We start from the raw sequence: 10942 nt of genomic DNA on the forward strand, positions 1-10942 counted from the left end.
ACACACACACACACACACACACACACACACACACACACACACACATGCAGATAAATATTTTTCCCTATTAGTAAGTGAGGATTAACACAGTTGCAAGCTTAGGTCAGAGCAGCTTATTTTAATACTCATTTGGCCAAAAAGAGGAAACTGAACACAGTCTTCAGAGTGATGCTATTACACATACCATTCGCACAACTTTTGAAAAAACAAAATGTAGGTTTAAATCAACGTAGTTTTATTAGTCTTGCCTTACAAATATGCCACCAGCATGCCTTTCTGTTTACAAGACCAAAATCTGTTTCATCTGGAAAGGTTAAAGCTGTGGCATTAAAAGTTTGTGAAAAAAGTTCATGCGATTAGGCAATAACTGCCAGATGGGGCCAACAAACAAAACAAAAAAACAAAAATCCCAACTTCTGATTATGAACTCAGCAAAAACTTTTGAGTCTCTGAACTCGATATTTAATTTCACATCTTATTTACTACAACTTGATATTTATTTTGTAAATCATGGCCCCATTTTTGGTAAAATAGATATTAATGCCAGGAATGCTTTTGGGAATTCCCTGCGATTTGTTAGTTCAGGGGTCCCCAATCCCAGTCCATGAGGGCCGGTGTCCCTGCAGGTTTTAGATGTGTCCTTGATCCATCACAGCTGATTTAAATTGATAAATTACCTTCTCAACATGTCTTGAAGTTCTCCAGAGGCCTGGGAATGAACTAATCATGTGATTCAGCTGTGTTGACCCAGGGTGATATTTAAAACCTGCAGGGACACCGGCCCTCGTGGACTGGGATTGGGGACCCCTGGGTTAGTTGCTACTGAATAGCTGTGCAGTGTCTGCATTTTCTAAAAACCAAGTTGGTGATGCCCAAAATGTTTGACTTAAAGATTCAAGACAAAGGTTCACATTCGCTACATCTGTGCTTTATATGCAAGCTATGTTGCAGACATAGTACACCCCAACAGGAAAATCCACCACGCCTACCATGTAAGGTGCACAGGCACAAGGAACAGAAAAAGGAGCCCAAGAGGGTATGTTGCAAAAGTACCTCCTATCTCCTTTTCTAACCACTTGTCCTTGACCTCGATGACATTTTCACTGTGGTCAATGACAAGCGGTGTGTAGGAGAATTCGTATGGAAGCAGGACATGAGAAGAGCGGTTTGCTGAGCATCCAAACGACCCTTGTCTCCTAAAATGATGTGAGGTCACTGTGTTGAATCAACAGTGTGCAGAATATGAACTACAGAACGCACGTCTTACTTCACCACAACTTGTTCTTAGCCTAAAGCTTCAAAATGAGAATGACGTGAAAACTAACACTTCATCAAAAAGGTTGGAACTTTAAAGAGAGAGCATATAGGGCCAGATTTACAAAGATTATATGGCAGCCCAAAGCCTTCTCACACAAAAAGCTTTTGGATTTACTAACAGTTTTGTGAACATCGTGGATATTTTTGTTTTTTGTTGTTTTTTTGAGTTTTTTGGCAGCTGGCCTGTGACGTATGTATGATGTATCTGTGACGTATATTATGACGCACGTATTTGCAAACGTGATTTACTCACATTTGTTGTGCGTCATTTATTGTAAATTGCACAAAATCTACCACAAAGCCTAATGCCTGTCGTGGTTGTCATAGTTGCTTCTCGCGTCTTTATGTCGAACAAGAGGGGTAAATTTTATCAGACAAAGTGTGTTATTGGTATGGATGGATGGCTCAAAAGTTTGTTCTGTCCTAAAACTCTTGACTCATAATTCACCCTGAGTAATTAGAGGCTTATTTCTGCTTGTCAGTAATGCTGGTATTGTAACACAGCAGATCAGAAATTAACTTGACAGAGCTGTTTCTCAGCAGTGCGCACACAGTGAGTGATTTCTCTCCAGTCTTTAATGAGTAAAATTGAAATGTTTGTCAAAAGCTTTTTGCAGCTAATAATGAGATTATGTCGCTATGTTAGATGAATACTCAGAATGTTACCTTCGTTAACACAGGGCAGCTCAAATTCTGATGGTAAATAACATTTGTCATTCTTCTACACATCCTATAGGTCAGCTGTTCCACACAGATTTCAGTTTTATACAGTGTAATAGTTTGTAATATTGCAGCTCTCCTCTGGATAAATCCAGCTCTCCGCCTCAGTCTCAGTCCTCAAGACTTCAAACCCAGTGCCAAGAGGTTTCTAACAGAAGAGTTATCCCTCATATCCTTCAGACTCCTCCACTGATCTGACCTGCCTCACTGGTTTCTGAGAGTGGAAACTATACACGCGCCTATGCACTGTAATATTTTGGTTAGTAGGCCCAGATAACTCTCTCTCATGCTTCCTCATTGGGTCTGGGGCTGCTCTTGGTAGAATGCTGGTTAGTACTGCGAGACAACAAAGACAGCATCATTTAAACCAAACTAAATTCTACGGACGCTTGAACGCACTTCAATTAATATAGCTCATAATCTTGATTTAGAAAGTTGATATAGATCAATGTTGTGTAAGGCAACAACGGGATGAGAAGAAGATTATTTTTTACAGCAGTGTTATGTTCAGAGTTCAACTGTGCATTTAACTGTTGTTGAAACTTCAACATTGCTCAGCAGGTTAAGGCTTGAAATGGGAAACACAATTATAATTCACATTTACATGATATGCTGTCACTTATGGGATGGTGTTTACTCCTCTCCTTTCATAAAGGATGGTCCCAGTGTTTTCTGTGCTAAAGGGGGTAATAAAGGAAGTAGTGGAGCTTATTTCTTAGGGACCAGGAGAATTGGAACATTTCTTATTATGTCTGCCGCACAGACACTTACGCATCACTTCACTCAGTTAGGAACCTTCCTGAACAAAATGGACTACTGGAAGGTATCAAGTGATCCAAACAACAAACTTTCCAGATCAAAATCTGATCAGCTGCAATGAGCCTGTTCCACATGGCCCAAACCCTCATAGGACCTGAAGGATCCCCTGCCAGTACCCTGGTGCCACTAAACCCACGGGCCTCCTTGTTCACATCATGTTTAAGCTGCTTTGGTGGATTTTATGCTCCCCTCCCCTTGTGTTTTTTCCTCTTTGCTTCTTCTCCTTTGCTCCTCTCTCTCCTCTCTCACTAGTCTCCTCCAGTATGTCAGGGGGAGTAATTGATCCTTTCCCTGGCAATAATAGTAACTATAACTGTGCTCCTGTCATGTCAAATCTATTATTAAATTGCATGAGATAATCTGTGGTCAAATAGTAACTGTGTCTCTTTTGAGACAATACTCTGTCAAGTCTCTTCATTACATCTGCTGATTTAATCTGACTTTCATGATTTCGATCATTCATGAGCATCTTTCCTCAGATTCTTTCTCTGTTATTCATCTACTGCATTTTAGCATCTCTTTGAGCAGCTTTCAAACTGCTGATCATAAAGGCATACAGCAGAGTGGCCACACCTTACTTGCTTATTCTCACATGACGGTAACATTAGTTGTTATGAGGTCATATTTAATATGTTGCAAGGGTCTGTTTTGTACAGTAGTAGCTATTTATCTATTCCTGTTGTAGCATACGGTTCAACCAACATCTGCTCAACAGGAACAACTAACATGAAATGTTGGTAGAGCGGTATCATAAAAAGTGAAACAAATATCATAAAAGTGAGTCCAGAGTTCAAAGACACAACCTGCAACCAGGCTTGCTGTAGGAAGGAAACCTGCTCTTGAACTTTAAAAGTCTGACAAATGGTTATAAAACAGGATGACCTCACTCTGGGGAATTATATCTTATATCTTATCTTATGTTTCTCTGACATTCATTAGTAAACTTCATCTGCGAAGCATCTCCAGTTAGTAAGCCAAAGTGAGCTATAAATATTAAACTTACAAATGCTATTTGAAGTAAGTTGTATACCTTATTCATGAGTTTGGTGAAGGACTCTATCAGGCCACAGTGCTTTTCTGCCAGGAAGCGGTATCTTCTCTCTTCCTCCTGCAGAGCCTGGTTATGGCTCTCCCTGAGGAAGTCCACATACTCACTACCACCCTGAGGATACGCCTAATTGACAGAACATGGATACAGAAAACTGTACAAGGACACATACACAAACAGCAGTGCTGAATTTCTCTCCAGTCTACTGAAAGAGTACAGGAGAGAAACGCACAAACCTGGCTGGGTCTCCTGTTCAGTCTCTCCAGAGCTGCTGCCTGGCTGCGGAGTTGCATTTCATACGTTTCCCTGCTGCCCTGTATGAGAATGCATATCACACCTGTGTAAAACCATCTCAAACGCTCAGGTATTTACATTAAGTTGAAAATCTATTTGTAGAAGCTACAATTTTCAAGTTATATTAATTTCCAGCTTGATTTTTTATTTTATTTTATTTTTTTTGGACTCTACTAGAGTAACTTTGTATGATTCACAGTTCAAAATAAGCCTTTAAAAAAAAAATACTAGGTTACAGCCCTGCCACTCAGTCCATCCTTTATGTGAAACAAGCTGGTTTAGTTTGTTGCCTTTTTAGGCCACCCTGGCTTGAAACCAGCGTTCTTCTGACTGGCTGCCAGTTGCAAACAGAAGGTTTGAACAGCAGGTGTGTTGGGCGCCGTTCACAGCCAGACCTCTGACATCAGACAGATCCAAGAGAAGATAATCTGAGCTGTTAGAGCAGTTTGAAGTCTTCTGGGTCACTTTGACATACACTGACCTCATTATTTTTAGCTTTGGCCACGTTTAGCATGAGCACCATTGTAAGCATATATAAGAGGGAAAGCATAAGAGGTTCAGTTTATCCTATCCTGTCATACTCTTACAGTCCCTTCTGTTTTGTTCTTACTCACCAATAAGTAATCTCTGTCTAATCTGACATTTTTTTCCATGGAGTCAAGAACCTCCAAACTGAACCAGCGGAACTGAGAAGAGACAAAGAAAATAAAGTTACCCTAAAAACATGAAAAACCAGGAACATATTCATTATATCGTAGTCAAACACCATGATGAGCAATGAGTGTCTACTAATATGTAACTTACTAATCCCTCCAGTTCTAAGGTGAGTCTTCGCTGGCTCTCAGAAACCTGAATCAGGACATCTCCTGAAAGATGAGTGGATTATAAATATATAATATCTTTACAGAACAAAAACATGAAATTATATAATGTGCATTTTGACTTCCAAACTCATCAGGTATCAACAGATTCAAAACCAGATTTATCAGTAATGATAAGCAGGTAAAACATGTTCTGTTGTTGCTAATATAAGATCAGACCATCATGACTCTAAAGTCCTTTTTGTGTCACAGATACTGAATGATCTCACAACTCACTATTACACAAGTGGCTGATTTCAGCTTTGTGTTGCTCCAGCCTAATTTTTTATTGTTTTATTAACCCAGATTATGTTTTTCCATGTAGGTGCATGTAATAACACGAAGGAGTAAGCCAACCCTGAAACTATAAATGTTGGCAGCATCAGAGGCCCACCTTTCACTGTTAACAATTATGGAACTACCATTATATTAGCAGGTAAAGAAATGCTGTAAGAGTTATTTCAAAGCGAATCCATAAAGACGTGTTCAAGGCTGTACTAACAGTGATTCAGAACAACAATAAGGAAACTGTATTTATGAAAGGAGACTGCTCCAAAAGGGCAGCACGGTGGCACGGTGGTTAGCACTGTTGCCGCACAGCAAGAAGGTCCTGAGTTCAACTCCAACATCAGGCCGGGGTCTTTCTGTGTGGCGTTTGCATGTTCTCCCCGTGTTTGCGTGGGTTCCCTCCGGGTACTCCGGCTTCCTCCCACCATCCAAAGACATGCAGCTTGTGGGGATAGGTTAATTGGATAATCCAAATTGCCACTAGGTGTGAATGTGCGAGTGAATGTGAGTGTGAATGGTTGTCTGTCCCTATGTGTTGGCCCTGCGACAGACTGGCGACCTGTCCAGGGTGTACCCCGCCTTTCGCCCTATGACAGCTGGGATAGGCTCCAGCGCCCCCCGCGACCCTGAAAAGGATAAGCGGAAGCAAATGGATGGATGGATGGACTGCTCCAAAAGTACATAGCTACAGTACAATGAAAAGTATTTACCTCCTTGTTCGTTTTTCTCATAATTTGTACACTGTTTCTCAGATAATCAAACAAATTTCAATATCAGGCCAGTATAACCCGAGTAAACCCGAGTGTTTGAGCTGTAGGTCACAAACTGATGGCTGGGCAGTCTTCATCAGTTTTTGGGCCAGGTAGGTTTAGATAGCTTTTATCCCTTATTACAGGAAAGCCAAACTCATTTTCCATTGTGGGCCACATACAGGACTGGTAAAAGTATAAATTGCTATGGTACAAAATAAAAATGAACTTTTCTGTCATTTAAATATTTGTCTATTACGTGATTACATTGGTGTAGTATTAACAGCCATAGCCAATGTCTATGTAGCAAAAACCTGTAAAACTTAAATATTTAAGATGATTTATTTAAAAAAAAAAAAGATCATTTATAAACTGCTTTCTGTGCTGACTCTAGTTATCTCTGTCTAATGATAAATGACATGATGATCTGAAATGAGGTAGTTTGCTAGCTCTGGAAGTTATTTTCTTGCTAACCCTGTTGTGTATATTACAGTTTTCCTAGTGTTCTACTCTTTGTGGCTTTATAAAGTGTTCTTTACCACTTTGTGTGGATGGCAGATGAACTTTCATTTTTGACTCTTGGGCTTGAGGACCAGTGTAAGTGATTTGACTGTTACTTACATTTTTATACAGCTTCCTTGTTACTATACTGAATTGATTTCTTACAACACCTCTACTTCCTTTTTAATGAATCTCTGCGTAATCGCAATAGCATCCTGAAAGTTTCGCAACTTCTTCCTGAGAAACCTCAAAGGTCAGCTCCTGCTGTCAAGATTTATTGGAGTGAAGGGTAGGGGATGGACCTAAACACTGATAAGAGCTCTAACCCAGTTCCATCATCATTTTCTAGCCTACTGAAACATTGCAGTACATTCTGGAAATGTTCGACTAATTCAGCTTGGCTGTCATTTCCTCAGCAGGGAGACTATATCATTGTACAGTGTACAGTAAGAGTAGACTAATGATCCAGTTCCTACAAGGTCTTCAACTCCAACTGTTTAAACTGTCATACCGCTGACATAAAGCAGTTAAGTGAACGGAGCACGGCCCGCAGCCTGTCTTCATCTATTATTCATGTCCCCCGCTGACATCTGACACCCATCTGCCAACATTCTTAACTTACATAAAAACTCCCTGAAACATACATCAATTTAGCTTTGAACCCATCCAGCTGTTATGAATTAGAAATTAAAGTTTAAAGTTCTGCCACATTCTTCACTTGATTTGAGCCCAATGCAAATATTAGGTGAGTCTAAGCGAAATCTTTTAGTCCTTGTGTGCACTGACTGTTGCAAATGCTGTGAAATGCAGTGCCTTCAATAATTTCAAACACTATGTTTAACACACACATCAAAGCTAATCGCAAGCACACATTACGCATGCACAGCAATTATGAGTGCAATAAAATGCTGCCTCGGGGAAAACTGGGGTCCTCATGTTTTAATGTGTTTAATAAATGGCCACGAATACATCACAGACAAACTGCTCATATCCTGGTGAGGTGCAAAAACGTCTTTGCGTTTCCACTCATCAGCTGTGGATTCTCACATACCTATGGAGCGTGATGATGCCGTGTGGAAAGCTCTCTCCCCAATCTTTGAAAGTGCGCTGAAGTAAGCGTCACTTGTCGCAGCAAGAGCTGAAACACATACACACAAACACACACACACACACAGCACAGTCGTTTGATGGTTTTCTTTAGCACAGTTCATTTTCCAGATATGGCACTTCAAAAGCAGCTGCTAAATATAAGAATATGGAAAATTATCGGCCCTATTTGTATTCAAATGTAACATTTATATACACAGGTCCTCTGCCCGTAATGCACCAAATGAGTGGTTGAACAAAAGTATGCAAAACAGTCTGAGAGTGTGAGACTGGCTCATTTCAAGAGTGAAACATTACTGATTGTGCTTTATTACTGTCAGTCTGCATTTTATAAAGTGACGCTGGGACAGTAAAATTAACAAGTTCTAATTTTGTCACTTCCTGGTCTTGGTAAGAGCTCAGTGACATGTTATAAGTTTCAGGCTCCGCCCTGAACACACACAAGAAGTTTACAGCCCCCCTTTGCGGCTGACAAAGAGACACATCTTAATCTAGTTCTTATGTCTGCAGGACTGTTGATGCACCACTGCTATTACTGATTAATTCTTGATACAATAATTGTGCTGTCTACACAAACACATTTAACTTAATATAATGAATATCATTTACATTTCATCATTTTAAAGATCTTCACATTAATGCACCAGCAGTGGGATGAGTGATGAATATGATGTAGGTAGCTGAAAGACAGAGTTTAATCCTGGCTCTGCAATCAGCTCTTCCCTTTCTTACAAGACTTATAGAAAACATATAGAGCTACACCTAAAAAGAATCCAATAGTTCTGTATTGAACAAAAGCGTCATTGTTCCATTATGTCCACATCAAATATAGTGGTGGAAGCGTGTTTGTCTGCTGATAATGTAGTCATAACAACGTTGGTTGGTTACAGACCCATAACTAAGGCTGTAATAGCACCAGGATATTCCCAAAGCATATGAACTTTGGAGTTGCACTCAGATAGATACCTGGCAGCTCCCAAACTGCAGTTTATGGCAGTTATAAAGATAGTTATGTGATTTTTCCCCAAAATAACATTTAAAAAAATTAGCAGCAGATTTTTTCTTTGTTTTTGCTTCCATACATTTGTTCTTTTCTTTCAATACTTACTCTTGAAGGCTTGGATGTAACTGTTCCCCAGTGAAACCAGTTTCTGTAGGCCTGGGTTGAACTCATTAATCAAGCTCTGTTTACAAAAGCACACACACACACACATATGCACAATTACCACAGCTTCTTTTGAGTATTGATAGCCAGAAAAATGTAACAAACCCACTTAAAGAGGAATCAATACAATTAATCTTGAACTCAATTTATATTTATGAGCACACCCGCTCTCTCTCTCAACACTGGAGCCTCTGCAACACACGATTCAAATCTCTGCTGCTATCAATTGAAAGCGAATGCTCGTTGAATTCAAAAATGGCATCACGTTTTCCACCTCAGTAGCCACGAAATGTTTCCATGTTACAAAATTTGCCCCAGTTCCCCGAAGAATCTCTCAAGAGGAAATCAAGTTTGTTTAATGCAAGTGCGCGGCCCACACAAAATATCTGTTTCTTACCGAGTAAATCCCCAAGGTGGAGCGATGCAGCTGATCACTATTCATTCCCGACATGTTTATATCCAGAATAGTGCAACTGTGAATTGAATCCAGAGAAGGTCTGCAGGCCTTAAATCTCTCTGAAAAAGTCCCACAACCTCTGAAAGAAATGAGAGTTAGATTGGGTGTGGAGCTGAAGAGCGAGGGCAGCTCAGTGAGGTGGTAATCAACACCGGTATGGCCTGAGAAAGATAGGAGTAAATAATTAAACGTGGCCAAACCATAAAACACAGTGACACATGCTTTGTGTGTGCTCAGGTGGGTGTTACCTGAAGTGAATGTTTTATTCAAGACTTTAGTACATATCTGCTTTCACAAAGTGTTGGAAATGATTAAAATAACCTGTAAAATTACACTGTTATTATCATATAAAACCATATTTTTTCAATATAACAGAATAAATCCAACAATTTCTCTCGGAATTCAAGGATTTTCCTTTCCTGCCCCAGATCAAGGCTAACAGTTTCCTCATAGGTACGTATTGATAGTTTATCTATTGTACAATTTCTTACAATAGCATTTTTCAGGCGCTAGTTTTTTCTCCTTTTCTTCTTGGATTAATACATATACCAGTTGATTTTTATAGCGGCAGTGGTCCGGGGGCAGTGTATATGCCTTGTAGGATGTAAAAGCGTTGAAAGCTTCTTGATGATTCTTATTTTTAGTGTTTATGAAAATGAATGAATGAACCTGTTTCTTCTCAAAGCAGCATTATTAGCTATGCAACTAATGTCATTTAAAGAAAGAAATATATTGTCAACTGAATATTTCTTTTTTAAAATGATTGACAGAGTGCTCATATCCACCTTGATAATTATACGTTAATGTAGTATCCATGGCAAAAGTTAAGGGGACAAATTGTTCAGTTTATTAAAAGTCCATATGCAGTATTGGATGCTTTGGATTGGGTCCGCTGGGACCTCAACACATTTGTGCTTTTAAAAACACTGATCAACACAAACAAAATGATTGGCAAAGTCATTAAAAAATGAAAAAATGAAGAAAAAACACTTATCAGACATGAGAGAAAACATACTTCTGGTGTCTGCACGGACCATAGTTGGTAGGATGTGGTTTTAACAATGCTCAGTTGGTACTAAGAATGCAGAGATGGTTTACCTCAAATTGTGATCCTACCATCTAAATGTCAGGGCAGAAATCAAGACTCGGATCAGAAAACACTTCTCCAGCCGTCCACTTTCTAATTTCAGTGAGCCCATTGGAAAATCAACCTGAGGTTATTGCTCTTAGCTGACACAACTGGCACCTGATGTGATCTTCTGCTAATGTAGCCCATCTACTTTAAGGTTGAATGTGTGATACTCTTCTGCATCCTTTGGTCGTAACGAGGGGTTATTTGGCCGTTCTCCTGTGACTTCTGCCATTTTCACCCAGATAACTGCTGCCCACTGGACATTTTCTGTTTTTTGGAGCATTCTTTGTGAATCCTAGAGATGATTGTGTAGGAAAATCCCAGCAGGTTAGATGAACCCATCTGGCACCAACAACCATGGTCATTTTGAACTTCAGCGAGTCATCTTTACATGACTACATGCCTAAATGCAATGAGGTGCTGCCCTGTGATCAGCTGATTAGATATTTGCATTAATCAGCAGTTGATCGGGTATATCTAGTGAA

General features: G+C 39.7%; 1 protein-coding gene across 1 annotated transcript in view; it reads right to left on the reverse strand.

The window, feature by feature from the left end:
• Positions 1-9357, reverse strand: part of LOC102213260 (brain-specific angiogenesis inhibitor 1-associated protein 2-like protein 2) — a 9638-nt gene extending 281 nt beyond the window's left edge. Inside the window, exons 1-7 of the mRNA XM_005750174.1 lie at positions 9266-9357; positions 8812-8887; positions 7648-7734; positions 5003-5064; positions 4813-4884; positions 4141-4218; positions 3887-4030 (exon numbers count right to left, since the gene is read on the reverse strand). Coding sequence (XP_005750231.1) covers positions 3887-4030; positions 4141-4218; positions 4813-4884; positions 5003-5064; positions 7648-7734; positions 8812-8887; positions 9266-9319 — 573 coding nt within the window. The 5' untranslated portion in view covers positions 9320-9357. The remainder of the gene's footprint in view (positions 1-3886; positions 4031-4140; positions 4219-4812; positions 4885-5002; positions 5065-7647; positions 7735-8811; positions 8888-9265) is intronic.
• Positions 9358-10942: the final 1585 nt, after the last annotated feature.

This window comes from Pundamilia nyererei, unplaced genomic scaffold (genome assembly GCF_000239375.1).
Source record: "Pundamilia nyererei isolate P.nyererei 1_Seehausen unplaced genomic scaffold, PunNye1.0 scaffold00264, whole genome shotgun sequence".
Taxonomy (NCBI): Eukaryota; Metazoa; Chordata; class Actinopteri; order Cichliformes; family Cichlidae; genus Pundamilia; species Pundamilia nyererei.